At 39.1% G+C, this 27,251-nt stretch overlaps 2 protein-coding genes across 2 annotated transcripts; one reads left to right on the top strand and one right to left on the bottom strand.

Annotated features, from left to right (window-relative positions):
* Positions 1–2,299: 2,299 nt before the first annotated feature.
* Positions 2,300–6,244, bottom strand: tmprss4b (transmembrane serine protease 4b). The gene is made up of 11 exons (XM_053485189.1): positions 6,088–6,244; positions 5,765–5,917; positions 5,202–5,328; positions 4,683–4,805; positions 4,559–4,602; positions 4,281–4,443; positions 3,955–4,121; positions 3,607–3,702; positions 3,246–3,388; positions 2,931–3,080; positions 2,300–2,620 (listed from the first exon to the last, which is right to left on the bottom strand). The coding sequence occupies exons 1-11, from the start codon at positions 6,212–6,214 to the stop codon at positions 2,609–2,611; spliced, it is 1,305 nt and encodes a 434-aa protein (XP_053341164.1). The 5' UTR covers positions 6,215–6,244; the 3' UTR covers positions 2,300–2,608.
* Positions 6,245–7,833: 1,589 nt separating this feature from the next.
* tmprss13b (transmembrane serine protease 13b) lies at positions 7,834–20,783 on the top strand. Its single transcript, XM_053485184.1, has 13 exons — positions 7,834–7,940; positions 15,507–15,696; positions 16,355–16,468; positions 16,572–16,685; positions 16,785–16,911; positions 17,483–17,575; positions 17,723–17,766; positions 17,868–18,030; positions 19,433–19,611; positions 19,700–19,798; positions 20,004–20,140; positions 20,385–20,540; positions 20,749–20,783. The coding sequence occupies exons 1-13, from the start codon at positions 7,914–7,916 to the stop codon at positions 20,761–20,763; spliced, it is 1,458 nt and encodes a 485-aa protein (XP_053341159.1). The 5' UTR covers positions 7,834–7,913; the 3' UTR covers positions 20,764–20,783.
* The last annotated feature ends 6,468 nt before the right edge of the window (positions 20,784–27,251 follow it).

The following is a 27,251-nucleotide window of genomic DNA, read 5'->3' as shown; positions in this document are numbered from 1 at the left end:
AAAAAAAAAATCTGTGTCTATTAGCACCAGAAATTTAAAACTCAATACAGTGATGTATAGTCACCATTAGCCCGGCAAATCCAGCTGCAGCCAAACGTTGTTGAATATTTCCATGATTAATTGTGTGTCACGCTGAAACACCAGCAGCGGCAGCAGTGGCAGGAAAGCTGAAGCGTTCTGAAATTCAAAACTGAATACAGCATTATATTCTGTCTGCTAGCATTGTCTAAAATGCACAATGAGAATGTTCCCATCACTTTTTTACATTTTGCACATTTTTGATGCCCCTTAAGAAGATGTGAGTTTGGTTATCCACGATAATGTAGCGGCCTACTGAGCATGATGCTAATTTTAAGTTAAGTAAAACAAAATATGAACTACGTTTTTGGTTTTTTTTGGAACAAAAGAGTTTTTTTTCCTTTGTTCTTCATATTTTCCTCTATGTTACATATTAACTATTAGGATTCATTTTGGGAAGTTTAACATTAGACAGGACTAGACTGGATTAATTACAGCAAACGTATACAGTTAACTGTTCTTAATGAAATTGCTTTCAGTTTATATTCTCACTCACATTGCCTTACATGGTTGATCATGTGCAATTAGAGTACTAATTTGCAGTAACACTTTAAAGTACATCTCTATTAGTTTGTGGTGAATACTGAATATCTACAACAACAAAAAAAAGGTGCAACCTATGATCCATCAATCAAAAAACGATGTTACTTTGATAATTCAGCAACAAGACGTACTGTAGCTATGAACCAAAAGATTGAACAAATAGAGAAAGCATGAGATAACGCCGGTTGTTGAAACTGTACCTCTGCCAAGTGTGAATGTGAGAGATGAATGAGGAAGAGCTACGAATGACTGGATGAAACCTCTAAACGTACAAACTTATTTAACCATTTTTACTGGACCTCATTTTTACTGGATGACAATGAACGCCTTACGAGACTTTATGATTTCTAATTTGTTATTTAAATGATCTGATTTGCTGGATGATGTGTTGGAAACTGATGCATTAAATTATCAGTGCTCTAATACCTCTGAATGTCTGTTTTTGTTTTGTTTTTAAGCACAGGAAGAGGTTTTATGTAAACCTGATCTGCTAATTAAATATAAAAGTGTGACATTCGTCATTGGTATATGATTCAAATGAAGATTTCCACAAATTTCCACAAACTACACAAGGAAATTTAAAATGACTGGAACTGGGTTAAAAACCCTTTAGGTACATTATCAATTGCATTGTAAAAGTTACCAGTAAAAAGCAGAGCTATGTTTAATAGTGAAAGTGGAAACATTTCCATACACACAATGTGATGAGAACTCATAGTATTGGGACTAAACAGCTGTGTGTCCATAAGAAAACCACTTGGCTGACAAAAAAAGGCCTCAATTTGTTAAATTTGGACATCGGAGCGATGGAAATTGGTCATGTGGTCTGATGAGCTCAGATTGCGGAGAATGATCTGGGGCTATGATCTGGGGCTATGATCTGGGGTTGCTTCCGTTGCTCAGGTCTAGGCTCATGATCTAGCTCCAGGCTTAATGTTTTGCTGCAATAAAATGACATCAGCTGACGACCTGAATGTACAGAATGACCAGATTATCACATCTACAGTATGTAGTTTTTCTTCCCTGATGGAACAGTCGTATTCCAGGACTCAAATTGTAAAAGAGTGGTTCTGGGAGCATCAGAAGTGAACCTCTTAAAGACTGGTTTTGTTTTTTCCTTGGGTAGAGAGTCACGTCATTATATATGTCAGTGTATAGTCTACCTCTACTTTCCCCAGCAATGTTAGCGATAATGCTAGTGGCAAAACAGGCTACTGGCAAGCACAACAACAATGCAAACTTCAACATGGCTTTGCGAGCAGTTCTCCTGGCATTACCACTACTAAAAGGCATTTGAGCTGCACATTGCATACTAAATATATATTTTTTTGAAGATAGCATTGTCAAACTTTTAGTTGGCCATGATAACCTCGCCCCCAGCCGCTGATGTATGCTGCTCTTTGTTCTAGTCCAGCGAAGGGTTTGTGCTGCTATGGGCCGGAGTTTGGCTGTCTAAAAACAAAAGAACTGGTTTCTAAATTGGGTGCTGGCTGGGAAATAGCTCTTATTGGTGGAAAAGGGGTTGTGTGGTGTAACCTAAAGGTTTCAAACTTAAAGGTGACAGAATATATATATTTTTTTTGGTCAGGCAGTGTGTGGTTGAAACTTATCACTGTTTTTTTTTTTTACGTTTCTTTTACTAAACTTTGAAAATTTCATTTAGAAAAAACTACACAAATTTAATTCCCTTTTTCTTTATTGACGTTTATTTATAAGGTTTCTGGTATGATAAAACACTGTTCAATTTTTAATTTAACACAATAAATATTTAAAACCAGCACACAAAACATCTAATATTACTTTAAAACATACAAGAAGAGCTACTGTACCACATCAACCAACAAACATGATTGCTTATGCAACACTATAACTGGTACCCAGGAGCCCAGGTAAAGTTCATACAGTTGTTCTGATATACAGTATATCTGTTAGATGGTATTGGTGCGTCATTAGACTTCTCTCCAGACATCCACTGCACGTAGAGTCCTTAGGGGTATTTCTGTGAAGAGGGAACACAAATCATTAAAAATTAACCTCAAGAACAATGATGTCAACCACCAGACTTAATCTTCTTTATCCTCAAGTTGTTGGAAAATGTGAAGTTACAGTAAAGCTTTACCATACTCCATACTAAGATTACTTAATCGACAAGAGCAAATCCAATAAAAATAAATAAATTATTATTTAATAAAAAAAAATATATATATATTTTTGGAACTGCTTCAATATTTGAGTTCATTTACTTAAGAGAAACATTTATTATTCTTTTAAAATGTCCACATCTATTCCTCTCACACACACACACTCACATCCATGATAATATAAATCCAGTTCAGCAGCTGTCTGACGTCGGTGTAAACCCCAGGCAGGCCCTCACGGGCACAGCCGTCTCCCCAGCTCACCACACCCACCAACTGCCACCGGGAGGACTGGAACACCAACGGACCCCCGCTGTCCCCCTACATACGGAGCAAGACAGACCCTAAAGTATCAATATGTTTTAGGATATTATCAGTGTCTGTTCGTTATGCCAGTTTTGAGATGACGCCCAACCATCAGCACATTTCGACCAATCAGAAGAGAGAACTCAATCCTGCTGGAGAGCACAAAAAAGAATATCTGACCTGACAGGAGTCTACTCCTCCTTTCAGAAAGCCGGCGCACAGCATTCTGGGAGTGACGGCGGAACCGTAGATTGACGCACTGGAACAAGTGGACCAGGCAATAAGAGGAACCATGGCTTTCTGAAGCACATCCGACAGCTGGCCTGAGTGTAGGATGGACCAAAAGCAAGAACTTGGTCAGAGTCTGAGTTTACGATAACAGTTCCATCACATTATGAACTTGTTAATACGGACTCAGGCTTACACACGTCAATACACAACTGTACATCATGCATACACAACACACAGCACAACCTGAGTAAATATTGCTTATTTCCAATTTTTTTTAAAATTTAATCTTTGTTTAACTTCGTACACTTACCGTTCTCGTGTAGGATGCCCCACCCAGTCACAACAAGGTTGTCCCCCACACTGATTGACAGCTGGTATGGAGGGAGGCAGACGGGATGGATTGTGGCTTTAAGGTAAAAAAAAAAAAAGTTGTTTTTTTAAACCTCAAGCAATAGCTTGGCTTAAAAGACTCATTTCAAAAGCAAAATTAGAGTATCTTTTGGATGGAATTGCAGCTGAAGCTTGTTTTGCCATTCAAATTCTTCACATTTGGCTGAACACTCTAATGTAGAAGCCGGAAACTCAACCAACCAATCAGCCATTAACAATCTCCAGAGACACTACTATTAAGAGATAGATGAAGTGATGGAAGCTACACCTCCGGGAAGAACCTCAGAGGCCAGTCGGACCATGGCGATGTCGTAGTCATGTGACACTGGGTCGTAGGCTTGGTTCATCACAATGCTTTCGACTGGCACGGCCCTGGATGAGGTCAAATAGGTTTGGCCTAAAATCACACTCCACTGGCTCAGCGCTCTGTTTCTCCTGAGAAATGAACAAACCATAACAGGGAGTCACTCCCATGCAACTGATGTGCAGTATATTTGGACATAAGGATAATCAAAGTACTGACTTGAGGTTCAGCCTGGTTAACCCAAACAGTACAGATGTGTACAGATTAGTGTGTGCAGATCATATACACACCCAACGAAGCAGTGAGCGGCGCTGATTATCCATCGGGTCGAGATCAGCGATCCTCCACACACGTGCTGCATGTCCCAGTGCAAACTGACCTGCCATGGCCACGACTCGATAGTCGTATCCGTACCACCGACGATCCGATCTTCACCAACCGCCTCGCCACAGTCTACACAAACACACACCAGCCTAGTTCCAGATGAGTTGATGGTATAACTACATTTAAGTACATGAACATATTAGTTTTAGGTTTTCATTTTGAAACACACACTTATGTGCAGTACCTGAGCAAGACAGTGAGATCACAAAGCCGGAGGTGCACTTATCTCTGAAAGATGACACTACGTTAATAGAAGATAAAATTATGGCCTCGACATTGTGAATGTGGAACATGGACCATTGCTGTACCTCATGCTAAGTAAACTCTGGATGCTTGTGCTTGAGTCTTGGCTTTCATTATCCAAGGCACTGAACGAACTCTGTAGGTCAGGAGGTAGACTCCGGACGGGCACTTGAATACTCCGTGGGCTCCTACGAGCAAGCGGGAGTCAGAAAGATCAAAACTTAAACAGTTTGCAGGAATTAGTCAAATACAGTATTAAGGCAAGAAATGGGGAAAAAAAAATGTTGCAAAAACATACATTGGTACACGATACATAAATTTCATAGACAAACAAAATGGCTACTGGGTAAAGATACAAATTCCTCAATAAGAATAATCGAGTTAAAGAAGAGTTAAAAAGAATTGAGTTAAAACATGAGGACTTTTGCCATATCTGAGCTGTCTTACAGTTTATTTCCACCAATCCTGACCTGACTATTGGCCAATTATCTATTGTTTACAATAAAAGAACACGTATATTGTGTCGATTTGTATGACTTGGATCTTTCGTATGATGCATCTTTTCCATTCGCTCAAGTACATACTTTGTGTAACCTAGTTGTTGGCAGGCTAATCGAGAGTATTGGGTTCTCCAGTTGTCCGCACATACAGTGCTCCAAGTTTTGCCGTTGAGGAAGACCTGCAGAACCAAACTCTTGCCCATCAACCTCACTACACACACACGCATACAAAAAGAGAGAAAGCCACATGTATAAATAGTGATGGGACTCACCAGGAATCAACTGATACAATATCATGATCCCTAGATGCCGATTAGATTTGTATTGTGATTCTTTAGGTATCATGATTTTATAAATAACTGATTACAGTTCTTTTTGTCACTTTTTTAGCAAGGCCCTTAACCCTCAACTGCTCAGATGTGTAATGAGATAAAAATGTAATTCGCTCTGGATAAGAGCGTCTGCTAAATGTTTAAAGTTTAAAATGTACGTAAAATAATCCATTTTAGACTCGGTGTGATGATATACTGTATGAATTGCCCCCCCCCGCCACCATGTCATCTATATGTACAGTATAATATACACTGTATACACTCTTTAGGGCAGGTTTGAGACTGATGTACTCATGTCTGGGTGTGATCATGTACCTGGATGTGTGGTGTTGGCCCACAGCTTGGACACGCAGTTGAGCTCGTCCTCTCCGGCATCGCAGTCAAACTTCCCGTCACACACATTTACAGCAGGAATGAACGTCTGAGACTGATTGCAGTAGTAAAAATTTGAATTGACGTGTCTGATGACTGGGAGAACACAGGACGCACATATGATGTCACATGTTCACCTCTTCGCCAGAAATACATATGCAAAAGTAAATGTCTTCCTGCAAGTTATAAGCGTATAACCAGAGGACATTCAGAAGTGTTTTATTTCTCCTACACCATAGGAATTTGTGTGACTTTGGTGTTCTTACTGTAGTATAGCCCAAGTGCCAGTATGACTGATGCAAGCAGAACACAGCAGAACATGATCAGGGCAAACCTCAGCCTGGTCTTCCTCTCTATCTTCAACTTTGACAATCGTCTTGACTGATGAGGCATGGCCGCACTCTATATGTTTATGTGTGTGTGTTTATGTGTATGCTACAGAAACATCACCATGTCCGGTTAATTCAAATGCAGAGACATCTCTAATTCATTCCGTCACACACACCATATGTGTGTATAGCAAATGCATCTAGATTAATGACACTTACCTTATTTATTTATTGCCTGTGTGTGTATAGTTATAAGCGTGTGTGTTGGATTGAGCATATGCCCTACAACATGTCCTCCTGAAAGACACCCTGGACCAATGAGAAGGCATGGATTGCCGATGACATCACTTGCACATAGGTGCTCCAAATAAGTGTTGATGAACTGAAGTAGGTCTAATGGTTAATTAAAGATGAGACTCGGTTTCAGGCTTTCAGAAGGGTTTAGTGAGAGACGTGGTTAAGTTTAGATTTCTGATCAGGACCTATATTAGTATCCTGGCACATTAATGTTTTTTGTTTGTTTGTTTGTTTGTTTTGTAGGAAAAAAAATAGAGATCATTATTTGTTAAATAAACATCCACAACTGGACGGACCTTACCTACTGTATATAATCGATCAGTCAATATCTTAAATGTAAATAACAGTGTGTTGTTGATCTTACTAATGGCTCAGTGGTTACAGTTCTGAGTTACTGCGGGGGTTAAAGTCTCAGCACCACCAGATTGTGACCAGAAAGTTTTCTTACTTGATTATTACCCTTGGATTGCATGACACGCATGCTGCACAAGTCCATGTCAGTGAGCTGTTACTATAGAAACGATAATGTGTTCGATTCAGTGCTTTGTCAAAAAACTTTTTAAATACAACTAAGTCAGTTGTGAGCTAAAAACAATTAGTCTGTGCAACTCTCCACCAAACCAGCAGATGGTGGCACATATAAAGCCTGAAATTAGAATTTTAAACACGTTGGGAAAAAAAAAATACCACCAGAGCAGGTCTAATTTCAGAGAAGACCACTTGCACTGAAAAACCGTATCGAGTAAAAAAGTTAAATCAATAAATCTTTTGCTAGAGGCAGAGCTGTTGCCCTCATTCACATGGTATGGTTAATCACAGTTAGCTTATCGTTTCTTTAACAACAGGACTTGTACAAGAGATGCTCCAGAAGTCTAATTACAAACGAATGGGAAAATTATTATATTCATATTACGTGTTGATGCTTTCCATATGCTGATGCTTATGTAATGTGGAAGGAGTCTCCAGTGTCAGTCAAAGGTTTATGCTTTTTGGTAAACTGCTCTTTAAAGTGATAAAGTACCTGTGATTGTTGAAGTCATTAAGTAAATGCATTCATTTGCATACATTTGACACAAGGCGTTGCAGATTAATATGATAAACGACATCATTAAAGCATATCACTGTTTATAATGTTTTGTTTAGAAAAAATAAATAAATATGAGAAGTGCCTTTTTCCCACTTGAACCCCTGTCTGTGTCCCTGAGTGTGGACCCTCGCTAAAAACAGGTCAGCTCTGGGCGGAGCCTTGAGTGAGGGTACGCCTAGTGGTGGTGTCTTTTTGCAGATTAAAGCAAACTTTGTGATGATGCGGTGCTTGTCCAACCAGTCCAACGAGACAGAGGGAGAAAAGCAGGATGATTCAGGAAGCACCAGCAGTGAGGATGATGATGACGGACACTGTGAAGGACACGACAAGCAGTAACAAGATAACAAGGGAATATTGAAGGTGAATTTTACACTTCCTGATGGAGAACACAGAAGGCAACATAGTGGTATGTCATTTATATATATAATATGTATACTATACAAGATGCATTGCTAAAGTGTTTATTGTTACAAGAGGTGTTTGAGTGCGCAGTTCTGAGAGTAGATCTCCCTTTATTTCTCGGTATAATCCCCTGCTACCCTAATCAAGCTGTAAAGTTTTCTCAGTACACCAGAGCCATGATAGGCTGCCTGTCTGATTCACATCTGTCTGAAACGCTGGCCTCCCAGGAACTCCTTTAAATGCCCAAACATGTGGAAATGGCTTGGAGCGAGGTCAGGACTGTATGTGGGATGTGGCAATAACTGAGTTTCCAGCTAAGTTCCTGTAATGTGCAAGTGGTCTTGGTGAATGAGTGTGTGTACAATTCCTACAGGCAGATGTGTCTCTTCTGCAAGCTGGTGACGAGTTATCTGTCGATTTTCAAGGGTCAGGCGTTCCATTTGCTGAATGTTCATGGGAACGATCGCAGCGGGCTCTGACCCACCCATTGAAATTCATGGACAAACAGCCTTCTTTAAAACGACGAGAAGTTAATTATTCGAAAGTTTTACCGGGGCTAAGAGTCTCATCACTTCTGCTCTGCTTAAAGTCTTCTGTAAATGTCAATCACTTTTATGATTTCCTCCACCAGAAATTTCATCACAAGTCCCAGTTGGATATGAACACAATAATAATAATAATAATAATAATTCCTCTAATCTAAGTTTAAGCAACACAGTCACTAAGTGGTGAGCAAGGTTCTATCACACCTCCAGGGTGGGTGGTTCGAACATTTCACTGGTCTATATACAAAGGTTTATTTATTTATTCTTTCTTTCTTTCCTTCCTGATTAAGTATATGTGAGTCCATGGTACTGTACCTCATCCAGGCTGTACCCTCCCTTGTGTCCTGATTGCCCTGGAGTAGCCAACTACACAGGAGAAGTAGTGTAGCAAATAAACAAAGGAATCATCAAATACGTCAAAACAGAACATTTTTACAGAAAGACTCCTTTAAATTTTAAAGATACGAATACAAATACAAGCTGCTGGAGTCTTTTAAAAACATGTAGATGTATGTGAGTTTGGAGGCTGTACAGTATTTGTGGTGCTGTAATTTAACACGACCCTCAGGTAGAGGCTGGTATTATGACCAGTGTTTTTGCTGGTACAGCTTTGTCTAAAAACAGAACACGGGAACAAAAGTTACTTACCATGAATACTGCTGAGGAGGTAAAAGTGAACAGGTAAAGCCGAGGAGTTTTATAAAGCAGCTGAAGATGACCGGGATCAGGAGGATGTGTTTCTTAAGATTTATGTATCTTTATAATGTGCTGTAGTTAAATACCTACACATTTACAATGCTGGGAAAACATATATTGCTAGTATTGATGCTCCAATTAATAAATTTGTTTATTCTACAAGGATCATTCGAGTACACATACTGTGCATGTGATTTTGCATTTGGGTCAAAAATGTTCCACCTGCTTCCACATTTCTCATGCTTTTCCACATGGCTTGTTGCAAACTGCAAACTAGACTTCTTATGGCTTTCTTGCAACAATGGCTTGTTAATGACTCTGCCATAAAAGTTTAAGGGATATGAATACTTTTGCAAGATAATGTACAATATGCAGTTTTTAAATGATAATTTTATTTATTAAATCATAAATGCTAAGTTAAATTTCCCTTGTCACACCCAGGCCTGATTATTGCCAGACCTGTTGAATAAAGAAATCACATAAATAGAACCTGTGCAACAGAGTCAAGCATGCTAAATGATCTATTAAAGCAACATGATCTAAACAAATTCAAGAACAGATGAGGAACAAAGTAACTGACATGGATCAATTTGGAACGGGTTAGACATTTCTAAAGCTTCGGGACTCGAGCGAACAAAGTGACAGCCATTGTCTACAAGTGGTGAAAACTTGAAATGCTGGTGAAGGTTTCTAGGAGTGGCTCAGAAAGGACCCAGAACAACATCTAAAGAACTGCAGGCTGGACTTGCCTTAGTTAAGGTCAGTGTTCATGATTCAACAATGGCATCCTTGGGAGAGGTCAAAAATGAAAGCCACTGCTCACCAAAAAGAGCACACAGGCTCATATCACGTTTGTCAAAAAATTATCTTGATTATCTGCAGGACATCTGGCCAAATATTCTGTCGACTGATAAGACACAAGTTTAACGTTTTGGGGTGTTTCATAAAAAGAAAACAAATATTGAAAAAAGACAAACATGGTGGTGGTAGTATGATGATCTTCAGGACCTGGAGGACTAATGGAATCAAGCACTATACAAGAAAATCCATGAAGGAGAATGCCATTTTTTTAGGCCATCGGTTTATGACCTCAAGCTCACCCTTTTAAGCAGCAGGACAATGATCTAAACCATACCAGCAAATCCACCTTTTAATAGCTAAAAAAAATTAAAATTAAGGTTTAAAAGTGGCCTAGCCGAAGTCCAGACTTAACTACTCAATAGAAGTGTGACAAGAAGAAAGCTATTGTAGAAAGAAATACGTTTACACTACAATTTGCAGTTCCCCATGGCTTCCAAACTGCAAATGGGACATTTTATGGCTTTCTTTCAACAATGTCTTTTTTCGTGCCACTTTTCCATGAAGGCCAGATTTGTGGCGTGCACGACTAATAGTTGTCCTGTGGACAGATTCTGCCACCTGAGCTGTGGATCTCTGCAGCTCCTCCAGAGTTATCATGGACCTCTTGGCTGCTTCTCTGATTAATTCTCTTCCCTCTCGACCTGTCAGTTTGGGTGGACGGCCATGTCTCGGTAGGTTTGCAGATGTGCTGTCCTCTTTCCGTTTTCAGATGATCGATTGAACAGCGCTCCATGAGATGTTCAAAGCTTGGTATATTTTTTTTTCATAAACTAACCCTGCTTTAAACTTCTCTACAACTTCATCCCTGACCTGTCTGGTGGTTCCATAACAAAATGTGGAAAAGTTTAATGACTACAGTGTCACCTTAGCATTGTAATTAATAATCACATTCATAAGAACGCCCTGCCTTGTAAATTATTTCCTTAAGAATTAAAATTTTGCAAGGAATATGCCTCTGCATACGAGCATTTCGGCATACAGGCGACTGAGCCGGCCACGTGTACTTTCTGTTGTATGAAAATCTGATTTCGGCAGATTTATTTCCGGTATCCAATCAAAACAAGCCAAGCGAAGCTAGTTTTCATATACTTATTTATTTAAAAAAAAATTATTGTAAACTTTTTGTGCAAAATGTAGTGAAGACATAGCACCATGGGGCGCAAGAATGTTATCAAGGACGGTAGCAAGAAGAAAAGGGAGCCGCTTTCAGTTTGGCTTTTAAAGCAGCTGGTGCCAAGAGGAATCATGAATTAAAAATCATGAATGGAAGATTAAGTCAGGTTTAATGTCTACCTATTTCATATTTGACTTCATTTATGCGTGTTTTCTACACACATAAATAAAGTAAAACAATTAAAACATTTCTAAATGTTTTGATTGTTTTAATATGCAAAAATATGATTATAGATTTAGAAATTCCTAATATTGTTATTATTTTTGAGTGGCTGGAATGAATTATCTGTATTTACATTATTTTCTCTGGGAAAATGCATTTTGCAATACAAAATTTCACCTTAAGAACACAAACAGATTTATGTATTATATAATATTGTATAATATATATATATATATATATATATATATATATATATATATATATATATATATATATTAAGGGCACAAACAGTTCTTAGGCTTAGGCTGCAATTACTGTACTTTTTCACTTTTGGACAGCTTCTTCCCCCTTAATAAATGAAATCATTATTTTAAAACTGAGTTATCTTTGTGTAATACTAAAATGTATTTAATGATCTGAATCATTTAAGCGTGACACACAAACCAGTAACCTGCTGGGAATCTTCCCTGCCTCAGGTACAGAAGTCTGATTGGACACACAATCTAGCGATTCTCACTTGAACTGTTGTTATTAATAATCACACTGATGTGTGCAAAACGTCACACCTTTATGCACTGTAAACACATACTCACATTACCTCAATTGTCATGCAGTGTAATACAGGTTTGTTTATTTACACATCAAAGCATGACCCGTGTAACCTCACACATGGGAATGTCAGTAATGATACCATTGTATGAGGCGCCGTATAGGACTTAAATCAAACTTCACTCATGCACACACACATGAAAGACTTGCATACACATATATGAAACAGTCACATATACATATATACGACTAACTGCTCGAACAAGTACATGCGAAATGCGTGCACACACACCTATGAGACGCATGCACGCTACGGATATTAAATATAGGATATTTATTGAAAAAAAAAGATACTATTATAAACTATATAACATACTGTATTGAATCGGTTATACTGTATGAATAAATGATCCAATTAATTTACAAGATGTACGGATTTGTATTTTTTTTATTATTATTTTTTTTTTTACAGATTATTAGCCTATATAATACAAGGTATTAAAATAATTGTGTCATATTTATACAATGTCGTCCTCACTAATAATTATAATAAATATATAAATAATTTTATAAGTTCAATTTTTTTACTCTTCAGTGAGACGTAATGACTGATTTTCATTCCCTTTTCTGCTAAAGTGAAGATCCGTTGTTCCCTCGTTCCCTACAGCGCTACAGTTCCCTTTGTTTGTGCGCGTCTCATAGGTGTGTATGTGCGCACATTTCTGATGTAGTTGTTTGAGTAGTTAGTACAGTAGTATATACTGTATTTATACGTGACTGTTTCATATACGTGTATGCAAGTGTTTCATGTGTGTGTGCACGAGTGAAGTTTAATTTAAGCCCTATACGGTGCCTCATACCATTGCTGGTATAATAACTTATTGACTTTTGACATATTGTATACACTTCATATACACACATACAGTATACACACATTCACACATAATCTACACTCCAGGTCAAGGAAAATAATCAATGAAAGCTGTGTGGTGATTTAGCACCCCAATTATTTCCCAGTAACACAACATCCCTTGGTGGGCACGATAGCTCAGAGGTTAGCACTGTCATTTCCAGGGTTTGGGGCTTTGAGTTTTGCCTCTGGCCCATGTGTGTTTATGTTCTCCTTATACTATAGAAGTGTAGTGTGACAGTGGGCATGTGCTTGTGCCCTGCAATGGGTTGGCATTTTCCAGTCACAACCCACCCATTTTATCCAGGCATTGGAACGGTCATTGCATTTCAGTGGCTGGGAATTATATATTGGCATATACAGGGCATCCGGAAAGTATTCACAGCGCATCACTTTTTCCACATAAACAACATGAAAAATTTACTTGAGATTTTTGCAAATTTATTTAAAAAAAAAAAAAATTGAGAAAGCACATATACATAAGTATTCACAGCCTTTGTCATGAAGGTCAAAATTGAGCTTAGGCGCATCCTGTTCCCCTGATCATCCTGTTTCCCCTGATCATCCTTGAGATGTTTCTGCAGCTTAATTAGAGTCCACCTGTGATGAATTCAGTTGATTGGACATGATTTGGAAAGGCACACACCAGTCTATATAAGGTCCCACAGTTGACAGTTCATGTCAGAGCACAAACCGAGCATGAAGTCTAAGGAATTGTCTGTAGACCTCCGAGACAGGATTGTCTCAAGGCACAAATCTGGGGAAGGTTGCAGAAAAATTTCTGCTGCTTTGAAGGTCCCAATGAGCACAGTGGCCTCCATCATCTGTAAGTGGAAAAAGTTCGAAACCACCAGGACTCTTCCTAGAGCTGGCCGGCTATCTAAACTGAGCGATCAGGGGAGAAGGGTCTCAGTCAGGGAGGTGATCAAGAACCCGATGGTCACTCTGACAGAGATCCAGAGGTCCTCTGTGGAGAGAGGAGAAGCTTCCAGAAGGACAACCATCTCTGCAGCAATCCACCGATCAGGCCTACTGTATGTGGTAGAGTGGCCAGACGGAAGCCACTCCTTACAGGCACATGGCAGCCTGCCTGGAGTTTGCCAAAGGCACCTAAAGCACCAAAATTCTCAGGTCTGATGAGACTCTCTGGCCACTCAACAGTGGCAACAAACCCACCAACAGTGGCAACAAACCCCCAACCCTCTGATCAGCAACCCAGAGCCTCAACCTCCTGAGCCACCACTGCTCCATTTTCTAGCACTTTTTAGGTGAATAATTAAAGAACTTTTGGCTGGAGATTCTTGAAAGACATTTAAATTCATTGGAAGTTCACTAAAAAGAAGGTGGAGCTTCAAGCATTTTATAAAAACAATTAATTTCTTGCAGACCTTGTGATCTCGTTATGGAAAGTGTGTGGGTGGTTCCCAAAGCCTGTTTTGTTTTTTTTTGTAACCACTTTAATTTTAACTAGCAGCAATGATCTAATGTTGGTGAGGAAGGAATAATTTGATAGCTAAGAAAGGCATGCGTTTTGTACTGTCAGTGTCATCATTATCGTCTATACAACTTTATCCTGTATTTGGGGTTGCGGGAGGCCTGGAGCCTTTCCCAGGAGACTTACTGTAGGGAACGAGGCAGGGTACAACTGGGGAACAATCCATCACAGGGCACACACATAACCAAACTCACCTACACACTATGGGCAATTTGGGAATGCCAATTGGCCTGATCTGCAGTACTTCGGACTGCAGGAGGAAACCGGAGTACCCAAATGAAACTCACCAAGTACGGGAAGAACATGCAATCTACGTGCATACACAGACTGGAAATGAACCTGACCGGGTTTTGAACCAAGACCCTGGAGGTGAAAGGTGACAGTGCTAACCACCAAGTCGCTGTGCTGCCTGATAGAACCACTTTACTTGCTGAATTTGTTTAGGATTGTAATTTATTTGGCAGTAGAAGATCTGTGAAATGTTAAGTATTTCATTTATAATGGAAGACATGGAAGGTATAGGAGCCGTAGAAAATTTTTAATTTACAAACACTATTAGGAATTTCTATAAAACCTTAAAGAAGACCCGTAATTTGTCTGGAATGGACAAGGCTTTGAAAAACTCAGAGTATTTCCAAGTTTCAGAATGAAGTCAATTTCAAAGCTTGAACGTTTCAAAAATCAAGCAGTTTTTGGATGGCACTTGTACACGAGAAAAGAACTCTAAAAATATAACTTCTTAGATCATGGAAGTCAGGTGATGAAGTTTGAGAGCCACAGCATTACTACTTTAATTAATGCCAGCCTGATCTTTGTCACCAATAGGAGTGGAACTGAGAATTTTATTAAACACAATAAAATTGTGCCATGTACTTTATGCTCAGTTGTTCCGCTATGAGAACCCTTATTTTCTGCACAGTATTGTATACAGTGGGGGAAAAAAAACATCTCTGATCTTTAAGGGTTAAATATTTTATCTAGAAACCTTTAGCAACAACTTTGTCTTCAAGTTCAGAAGCTAAAGATTATGATCAGCTCTGCTGATGTCTCCCTGATGAATGTTATATTATGCAAAGGTATCCTCCTACTCATCAAAAATATACAACACAATACCTGGAGCAAAGATAGTTACACTGTATCATTTAAAAAGTTTAAACATTTGTTTGTTGTTTCCTCAGAATGGCGAGAACCCTCCACCATACTACTTGGTGGTGAAGCCCAGTGATCCCCCTCCTTCATACGCCAATATCGATGAGTTATGGGAAACCCCTCCAGTTGTCCCCTACTACATAAACGAACCTCTGCCTCCAGTATTCCCTCCTCATGTGGCTCAACGTATCATCATTACCACAGAGCAATATCACCCAGGTTGTACATGCATGCACATATACTTCACAAGAGCACAATAAATAAATGTTCATGAATTATAGAGATACACGTCACAAATTCTAGCTGGAGTAAATAGATGAATCCATATATGGATGGATATTGGTGGATTCATTTAAAGGAAAGATAATTTAAATTTAAAGATAAACCTGAATAGATGGGTACATAGATTGAGTAGGTATCTGGATAAATGGATAGATGGACAAATAGATATTCAAACAATGGATCCTACTTAGGTTCTTTTGGTTAACCCCCCAGAGCATCTGCCAAATGCCTAAATGTAAATGTACTTAAAATCCAACAAATCCTACTCAATAACTTTAAGTAATAAACAGATTTCAACACTTTTCCCTTTTGGAAGAAAAATTCTACCTGTCATTAAGTTCTATTTTTAAGGGAAGTGGTGGTTCAGGTGGTTAATGTGCTTGGCTGTTGGTTTGGAGATCTGAGGATCCGGGTGTCAGCCCTGCTGTTGGTGGTTGCCACACCCCCATATTACCCAGCCACTGCATACAAGGCCAGTCCCAAGCCTGATTAAAATGGGAGGGTTGTGTGTGGATTGGATGGTCTGCTGTGGCGACACCTTGACCGGAGCAGCCAAAAGTATGTTTTCACTAATATAACTTTTCCCTCTTTACAGATCAGAGGCGGAGCAGCCTGGTGGTGATCCGGCATAAAAAAGCACGCTGCTATGGAGGCTCAGGCGTCTCTGCCTTTATTATAATTCTCATCGGAATTGCACTCTGGCTCGGAGGTATGAATACCTTTAATTACTTCAGACATATTGTCTGGGGTGAAAAGTAACATTGCTGTTATCTGCATTCTGATCTTTAACATTGATAACCTGTGTTGTGTAGTGCGATATGGCATAACGATGATGTCCAGAAGGAATATGGACACCTGCCCGTCCAATACTGTCATCTGTGATGGACATGTCGATTGCAAACAGGGAAGCGACGAGACTATTTGCGGTCAGTCTCAATCCAAGTGTAACGCTAAATCAAAAGCACAACATCTCAATATTGTTGTGTTATCATGAGAAAGCTTAATGTGGTTTATCTGCTTCACAGTAAGGTTTGGAGCTGGAAATGAACTCCAGGTCATGACCTCAAACTCCAACGGTTTCCTTCCCATCTGCTATGATGACTGGAATCAGAGCCTGGCTACCCAGACCTGTAAACAGCTCGGGTTCAGAGGGTGTGTTGATTTTAAATGTGTTTATACAGCAATGAAGTTGATGCTTCTCAGCTGTAGGGTCTCAAGCCGGAGCTTGGGGTTTGTGTATGCATGTTTTGTCTCTGTGTATCCTCAGAGGTCTTTGGTGTCCTCCAAAACTGGTTTGGTTACACCAGTAGGTATGAGTAAGTGTGTGAGTATGTCTCCCCCTGGTGGCTGATGGACAAAAAGGAGGGAGTTCTTGCATACTGTAGTATCTTAGAAATCTATTCTAACTCTATTTACTACATAAGTTAACTTAAGCAACAGTTAATTTCTGCATTAATTACATTTTACATGAATGTTTATTAAAATTATGCAATTTGATGTTGGTGTGGATGTAAATCGAGTGGTATTGCTTTATGTTAATTTATGCATGATTTAAATATCATGATAAACTGAACTCCCGGGGTGTAAATATTAATGGTCACGGTGAATGTATTTGTGCCCACAGATAAAATATTGTTCAAACTATTTACAATATGAAATTGACCTACTTACAATGAAGTTCTCTCTTTCTCTCTCTCTTTCTCTCTCTCCCTCTCTATTACAGATGTTACCAGTACGGTTCTCTAACATCGACCTCAACATCATTTCTTTTTGTGTCTCAGTCTTCAGACACCATACAGGGAAAGGTTAATGTCAGGTAAGAGCAGTAGAGTCGAAACCTGTAGTACCCAAAGGTCTAAACAAGTTGAACATAAACCTATAAGCCTTAGCTAGATCAGCGTTTTTGTTTATTTATCTCACATGTACACATGTTTACCTCCTTCATCTCATGTGTTTTTGGCAGCACGTCATGTCCTGATAAAGAGACAGTGTCTCTCCAATGCACTAGTGAGTGTTTCATTTTAAAATCACTCAGCTTTGGTACACCTATGTGTATGTGTATGTTTAGCACGGTTGAACACTGTTTTACTAATGCATTTGTCATTCAGACTGCGGGCTTTCACAGAGCAGCTCGCGGATCATTGGAGGAGACGAAGCGGATCCCGGCCAGTGGCCATGGCAGGTCAGCCTGCATTTCCAAGGCTCTCATGTGTGCGGAGGATCTGTGATTTCACAGGATTTTATAGTGAGTGCTGCACACTGCTTTCCCAGGTATGAAGTAGGGGTGTGTTGATAAACAGCAGGGATGGATGGAGAGGTGGATGGATTTAATGAATGGGAGAATATATAAAAAACTGGGTGGATGGATTGACTGATCAGCTGAATGGATGGATGGATGGATGGATGGATCTGCCGAATGGATTGACTGACTTAAAGGGTGAATAGATTAATGCAGGGTCATTGGATAGATCAAATCCAATGATGAGTAGATGGATAGATGGATTTATGGATGGATGGTTGATTGGATGAATATGGAGAAGAATGGTATATGGATGAATGGATATGATAGATGAAAAGTTTGAATGAATGAGATTGATGGATGGATAGATGGATGGATCAGCTGAATAGGTTGATTGAAAAAGTATGGATGAAAGGATGACTGAATGGATGGATCAGCCGAATAGATTAATAAACATACTGTATGAATGGATGGGTGGATGGATCAACTGCATGAAGTGATTGAGTAGATGGATGGATGGGTTTATGGATGGACGGTTGTTGGGATGAATATGTAGAAGAATGGTATATGGATGAATGGATATGGTAGATGGAAAAATTGAATGAATGAGATTGATGGATGGGTAGATTGATGGATCAGCTGTATAGGTTGATTGAAAAAGTATGGATGGAAGGATGAATAAATGGATGGATAGATTGAATATGTAGATAGATGGACGAATGGGTGGATGATTGGATGATAAATAGATGGATAAAAGGATAGATAAAATGAATAGATCAATTGAGGAAGTAAATGAATGAATGGATGAATAGATGGATCAACTGCATGGAGTGAATGAATGGGCAGATGGATGGAGTGATTTAATGAGTAGATGGATGCATAGATTTACAGTTGGGTGGAAGTTTGGATGAACATGTAGAAGAATGGCAGATGGATGGCTAAATCAATTGAGTGGGTAAATAGGTTGAGTAGATAAATTTACCATATTGATTGAATAAGTAGACTGGATGGATGAATGAGTAGATGGAGTAGATATATGGATGTGTGGATAAATGGATAAAAATGGATCACATCAATATATTAATTGAGGGAGTTTATGGATGGATGAATGGACGTAACATGGATGGATGGGAGGACTGACTTAATTTATTTACTGTATGAGTAGATAAAGGAATGAATGGTTGGATGATTGGATAGATAAAACTATTTGATGGATGGATGGATCAACTGAATGGACTGATGGATGGATGGATGGATGGATGGGTGAGAAGAAGGATGAGTGGATAGATGGAAGAACCATAAAATTAAGCAGTGAGCAGATGGATAAAGAAGAGTATGAGCATTCTACTGGTTGAGTAATACGGCACGTTTACGTAAAACAGACGAACAGAAAGTAGGATGGATTGATTAACAGTCTTTTTTACATCCTTTCAGTGACCCTCCTGCCTGGCAGGTTCCAGCTAACTGGCGTGTGTACCTGGGGGTGGAGTCACAGTACATGCTTCCAGCACCGCAGTACATCGCTGACATCATCATACACGAGCTGTACAACCCGAACACACACGACAATGACATTGCGCTGCTCAAACTCACCCAGCCCATCAACTTTACCGGTCAGCACACACACACACACACACACACACTTCCTTGTACTGTACAATACGTGCTGATGCTGATTGTGTATATGAACCGCTGTTGTAGGTATGGTCCAGCCTGTATGTCTCCCTGCATACGACCAGGTTGTTCTTGCAGACACAGAATGCTGGACAACAGGATTCGGAACGACAGAGGAAGGAGAAGGTGTGTGTGTGTGTGTGTGTGTGTGTGTGTGTGTGTGTGTGTGTGTGTGTGTGTGTGTGTGTGTGTGTGTGTGAGATATAATAGTAAATTAGAGAATTGTGCCCTTCGTTAGCAGATTATGAATTTATGTAAAACTTAATGTTTTGTGCGTGTGTGTGTGTATGTGTGTGTGTGTGTGTGTGTGTCTGTGTGTGTGTGTCTACAGACCATGGTTCCATTCAGTTAATGGAGGTGGAAGTAGAGATCATTGATAGATCCTTGTGTAACACCGCCTACAAAGGACTCATCTCTAATGACATGCTGTGTGCAGGAGACATGAATGGGGGAAAAGACGCCTGCCAGGTAACACACACACACACACACACACACACACACACACACACACACACACACACCCCCTGAAATGTTTCTCTGTGTCTTTTTGTGTTTTTCTCACTCCCATTTTGTCCGTATGTCTTCTTTTGGTTCCTTTTTTTTAACTCTTGACCTGTCTGTGTTTTGACTTGCTCCTCTCTCTCTCTCTCTCTCTCTCTCTCACACACACACACACACACACACACACACACACACACACAATGCTCTGCAGGGTGACAGTGGAGGTCCTTTGGTGTGTCAAGACGATGACGGCCACTGGTATCTCTATGGCGTGACAAGCTGGGGGATTGGGTGTGGCCGTGTCAACAGGCCAGGTGTCTACACTGATGTGCACAGTTATGTAGCGTGGATCCACAGCAAGATAGAGGTAAACACACACACACACACACACACACACACACACATTGTCTCACTCATTTTCTAAACTGCTTATCCTGTAAATTGTCCTGGGATGCCAGGAGCCTATGCCAGGGCACTCCGGGCACGACACCAGGGATACACAAGGATCGAAATGCATCATTGAACATTTCTGTCTGTATATATTATCCTTATATCCTTATGCCTATCTTTAACAGGAATACAGACCGTGAGGGAGGCACGAGGTTCCACCAGCCACTGGTTGATCACCTTCAGCCTGTCAGGAGTTCGAGCTCGGATTTCCTTCATCAGAAAAAATCCCATTTGTGCACATAAGCTCTGAGTGAAACCGTGTGATGGTTATTTATCTTGTTTTTACTGATGCTCTCATTTCGGTTCTTATTTGCACCTACATTATGACGTGTCACATTGTGTTGGGTTGTTTGCACTCTGCTCTTCGTTAATCTGGTTGAAAAGACCTCTGGGCCTGAATACGCTGTAAGGTTGCTCCCACCTCAAGCTTTGATCGGTTTTAAGATTGGTGCTAGGGTCTCTCCTTGTTGGGTCAAAAATGGTTTGAAGTAAATGATGAACTTTCCTCTGATGTGCAATCGACTTGCTCTGTAGTTCCACTGGTGCCCTCTAGTGGCACAACACAACTTCGCGGCATCTTGCACTAATAAATCATGTAAAGTTGTAGAACTCATCTTAATTTGTTTCCTCAAGTGGTCCTGATCTGCCACCTAAGCATTTCTCTGTTACTTATACAGTAGTACATTAGCACTATGATTGTGAGAGGCGGGATCATATAACCATATAATAAAGATTTTAAAGCTAATACTGTTACTCAAGGTGTTTTATTCTCTTTATACCACAGCGGTTTGCCAACAACTTCTACTTTCCTTACTTTTTTTATTTTGTGAAAATTTGGCCCTCTTAAGAAAAAACTTTAAACACGCATGCTTTAAGGTGAGTACTTCTGTCCTTTTTCATTGAGCAGAAAGCACAGTGATGGTGACTGGGTTTCTAATTGGAAGGTTGTGGGTTCAAGCCCAAACACTGCCAAGTTACCACTGCTTGGGATATGCAAAAAAACAATCATTTCACTCTTCTGTAGGATACATGTGCCAAATAATTGAATATTCATTCATAGACTAGCATCTACTTTTACTTGGTGCATTTCTACTTTTACTGCAGCACAGGACTGGTGTACTTTGCCCCCCACTGGTCGTAGGTCCCATCTAGTTCGACAGCACTCTGGTAATGGATACAACAGTACAGATATCTACACCTGACATTTCATCCTTCATAAATTTAGCATATCATTTTTTTGTACCCCAGAACCCATTAGCTCCTAATAGCCCTTTCAGTATTTTCCCGCGGTATAAGTGACTGGTTAACTCTCCTGTGGGCTACAATAACTCAGCCAGGCTTTAAACAGCTCTGTTCCTCTACGGCCATTACACAAAGCATCAGCGCACTAATGAGGCCTGTGCAGGTGTGTGTTTCACTCAAATATCTTTACAGTCCTTGTGCTTTTAGCCTGAAGGTCCACGTTGTCACATGTCTTCGGTATGGTTATGAGTTTAAATCGACTTAATAACGTTAGTAATGTTTTGCTGTTGCCATTAAGTTGCCGAGCAACTGGATTTTATAGTCGGTAAATTGCTCTGGGGGGGAATAAACATCATGAAAATGACATTTTGAGTTTTTCACAAGTAAGTCCATGTACATGCACATGTTTGACAGAAACGTGCAGATTTCCTGATCATGAAAAGAGAAACATTTTTTTGTATTGTACACTGATTATTAAATAACTGCACTTTCAAACATTCGCATTTAATTATCAACTTTGAAAATAAACCATTTCTTCGCATGATGAAAGATTGTCTTTACGGTTACTTTTTAGGAGTTACGTTCATCATCTAATGATGTCCATTATTGGAATGTAGAAATATATTGTTTCAGTGCTGTAAGTGCAAGGTCAGCCATGATACAGTCCCCCTTCCTCAAGGGCCCAACAGTGACAACATGGTGGAACTGGGGCTTAAGCCAACAACCAGTAATGCACAGCCTTCAGCCACTCAGCTGCCACTGCCAAATAATAATAATAATAATAATAATAATAATAGCATTGTGTAACAATAGCCTGTGGTATGGTTGTTAAGATTTCTGTTATTAGAAAGTTTTCATGAGATTTACAGAAGGAGTTCTGAGTGTACTGTACGTGCTTTGTAAAAGTCACACAACATTGAAGTTAGTTTACATTATCGATTACTTTATATCTGATCTATAGGTGTCCCAACCCACCTCTCTCACTAACATGACAAAAATGTGCATCTTGTCTTGATAGGGAGAAACCAGGAACCACAAACTCCTCTGTCCTGAAGAGTCGCACAGAAGTTCAGACTCAAAAACTATTTAAAATGCCCTTGGCCCTGAGTGATGTGTTGTTTCTGTAAAACACATTGCCTCCCAATGATTAACCATAGCATGAATCCTTCACCTCACTGATATTTAACTTTCCACTGAATTCATTTATTATCTACTAGACTAAGCTTCAGAAATGACCTTGTCTCTGGAATAAACTTTTCTTGGGCTACGAACTAGAACAGATGATCAAACTCACACAGAATGTTATAAATAAATAGGCTTTCTTTTTTTTAAAACAACAACACAACAATAACAACACCTAGAAGACCCATAGTACGTCCATAAGCATGCTATTCTGATGAACAGATACTGTAGGTATTGTAGATTGATCTATTGATCAGTTTTCATTTTGTAATAGATACAACGGATGTCTGAGTATTTGATCACACGTTGTCTATACTGCCTTATCCTGTATATACGGTCATGGGGGTGTGAAGCCTATCCCAGGAGACCTGGGGCATGAGGCGGCTTACACCCTGGTTAGGGTGCGAGTCCGTCACAGGGCACACACTTACATACACACACACACTCACACTCACATACTCACACTGTGGAAAATCTGCGAATGCCAGTTAGCCTAAACTCACCAAGCATGGAGAGAACATGCGAACTCCATGCACACAGATACTTTCGTTTACAGTACAGGACATCTCAGAAAGAATAAAATACAACAGAATATCATGGAAAAGGGTTTATATGGAATACTTAAAGCCTTCATTTGTTTTAACTTTGATGTTTACTGCCTACAGCTGACAAAAATCTAAAACCTTTGGATTAGATTAAAGTCTTTAGAATAGATGAGAATCTAAGATCGCTCAAAAAAGCATTTACAATACAGAAATGTCCAACCTCTGAAAAGCAGGTTAATTCAGTGCCTGTTCAGGGCTCCTTTAGCATGAATTAGTGCATCAGTGGGCCATGGCATGGAGGAGGCACTGCTAAGGCCCGTATTTACAAAGCTCCTATCTTAGCCTAAAATGTCCTAGCTGGGAGTCCTAAACTAAAAGTGATTTAGAAAACTTCTTAGAGCAACTCTGAGTAAGGAAAGTACAAAAGCCTTTATCTTAGTGAGGGGGTGTGGTCGACCCCGTTGCTAGAGATGATGCAGCAATTCAAGGACTGTGATTGGTCGATAAAAAAATAACCTCTTAAAATGTGCTCTTTGTAAAAACAGAATATATAATAATAGAACAGACAGTGAAATCATAATGTTTGTAAATAAAGGAATTGTATCATCATGAATACAGGCTACTTTATGCAACTTTTCTGTTATAGGCTAAATATCTTAAAGTTAACAACAGCCAAATGTTGAAATGTTTCTACCATATTTAAGTTCTTACATTGATTTACCATACTGATTTTATTACTTGTAATTCATTTTAGATTGAAATATATAATTTATATTGAAAATATCTCACCTTTTACCAGTTTACATGATTGCAGGACAGTCTATTTAAGTTGCACTTTTGGATGATATGTAGCCAACAATCCAGGAGAGATTGAAGGAAGTAAAACAACAAGAAAACCAAACTGGACAGAAGAGCAGTGTTTACTTTTAACTTTACGTTCAGTGTTTGGAGAATATTTCTTCTTTCCGCCATTTTGTCCACTACTATAGAAATTCTTAAGCCTCTTAAAAGTCCTCCTCTTTACTCTTAACAATTTTTAGTTTAGGAGCTAAGATTTAATCCTAAATTTAAGGGGAAATTCTAAAAAAAAAAGTCATAATTCTAGGAATTTTCTTAGAATTTTGTCACTAGGAGCAACTTTTAGGCTTAAGAAGCTTTGTGAATACGGGCCCTGGTTGCTTTGATAGCAGCCTTCAGCTCCTCTGTATTATTGGGTCGGGTGTTTCTCATCTTCCTCATGTCAATAGCCTACAGATTTGGTACAGTAGCATGGCACAACAACACTTAATTGCCTGTTGAACCTTTTTGTAGACTGTTTGTGTAATTTGAGGGTTTTGTGATCCATTTCTCCTCAGCAAGTAGCCAGTTCTCTCCATGTCGATCTCCTGATGGTGTAAGCTGATGGTCCTACATAACTTCCATTTTGTATTGACATTTCGGAAAAACTGTACACTGTGAGACAAAAGAACTTTTAATACAGACTTTCCTTGCTTGTTGGCATCAGTTTATATGAATTAAATCAACTCTGTATTAACATTTGCCGAAAATATTTCAAATTTTCTAAATATAATCTAAATTTATTTAAATATATTCGGCATTTAATGTATTTTTAAGAAAATATAACACTTTGCCGGGGGGTGCCCAAACTTTTGCATCCTTGTTTCGTCTCTCATTTGTCCTTTGAAGTGATTTTGTTTTTCTCTTATTAGATTAAACCTTAACCACTCACTGACACAGAACCAACCTTGTCTCCAACATTGCTTTCTTGCTCATGTGATGTGAAAAATCTGTGACAGTCATACGCTGAGCGTGATCTAACCTTTGGACGGACAGTTAGGTAGGAGTTATTCAGGAGCAAGAGGACAATTATAAAGATGTTCCCCAGCCTGTGATAAATGCTCTCGTCAAAGAGTTTGGGTCTTTTCATAACTTTTATATATATATATACTGCTATAGGAGGTTAATCACCCCCTCACAACCAATCAGAATGTTACCTGGCACCCTAACATCGGTCACCTTGAACGCTGCTTTACATGGGTGAATAAAAAAACAAATGGAAAAAAAATACAAGCAACACCCCCTTTTTTGTCTTGCTTTTGTTCTCTCTCCTCCCTCTTGCATAATCTTACACGATTTTAGAGAGTTTCACAGACATTCGCTCTCACACTCCTTCACACACCTTTGACTCGATTCAGTGCACCTTCCTACACCGAGCCTGAAGCATGGGGCAAGGTAAGCTCAGCAGGGAAAAGTCTGCATTCTCTATTTTATTGTTCTAACTCTACAGTACTGTACTTAGGGGTGTAAGCTACAAAATCAGCAAAAAACTAACCGACACACCCAGACCATACTTTCACACTCAGCTCTTTTTCTTCATGTTTTCAGTTCTCAGTTCAGTTTTAAATAAGTTGCTACACATTACTATGTGTGTTTAGAACAATAATGATGATATTAATGTGGTTACATTACCGCTTCACAACTTTGATCAGAAGCTCGGGTTACTGCCTGTAAGGACTTTTTATATGTCTCTGTGCGGGGGTTCCTCAGGGTTCTTAGGTTACCTCCAATCTTCCAAAACATTCTGATACAAAAAACTTCAGCTGCAAAAAACTGCCTCTAGGTCCGAATGTTTGTGTTTCCATTTGTTTGCGTGTGTGTGCTTGGACTGGAATCAGGTTCCCGCCTTGCACCCGGAGTCTCGACTCAGCTCTAAATTTTTTTTAATTTATAATTTATTTTCTAAACATATGGAACTAATCAGTGATAAAGCAAGCCAAATAAACAAAACAAACAAAACAATCCTTATCATCCTTATCAGTTTATTTTTCCCTTTCATTTCGTAATAGTATTCCTGATCAAGCTGTGCATACTTTTTTGAATTAAGTTTTATTATTAAGTTTTAAGTAAAAAACTATATTTATGCTAGCATATGTTTTAAATTTGTCTTAGAAAGCAATTTTGTTAAAAACTTTCCAAATTTATATATAAAACAACTACACTATATATATATATATATATATATATATATATCCTTTTATTTATTTTTTTTGACAAAATTTGTTGCATTTCTGGTGAATTAACACCGCAAAGTGACTGCTAACATTTACAGAAGAGTTCTAGTACAGTACGGTGAAGAGACTCTTGCTGCAGTAAAACATTTAACGTACAAACATTTAAAAGAAGACCGTATGTCTGTCAGTGACGATGCCAAAGCCTAAGGCTTGGGTCATTAAAAGAGTTCCTGTGAGGCCGGCGTTTCGGACCTGAAGCAGGCAGTCTGATCATGGCCCTGGTTTCCTGAAAATACTTTCTACCTTGATGGTATCCAAGCACTATTCCTGTAAAACACTGGGATATGTGGATTAGTGTAGCAGGGGATTATATAGAGAAATAAAGGGAGTTTTTACTCTCAGAACTGTCTAGAGTTATTCTTGCACACATTGTAGTCTGTTAAAATTTTCAACTGTCTTGTTTTTTCTAAAAAAAAAAAAAAAATCTAAAAAAAAGAATTGGTAAGCATCGGATCGTCACTGATATAACATCTCAAATGAAAAACTATGCAGTTAAATCGGTACATATTCACGCTTTCCCAGCTAAACGACCCGTGTCAGACAAACAAGCCATCAGTTCTGCAACCGTCCATCAAAGTCAATAAGTGA

Source organism: Clarias gariepinus, chromosome 24 (genome assembly GCF_024256425.1).
Source record: "Clarias gariepinus isolate MV-2021 ecotype Netherlands chromosome 24, CGAR_prim_01v2, whole genome shotgun sequence".
Lineage (NCBI taxonomy): Eukaryota > Metazoa > Chordata > Actinopteri > Siluriformes > Clariidae > Clarias > Clarias gariepinus.
This window is presented reverse-complemented; position numbering and strand designations above follow the sequence as displayed.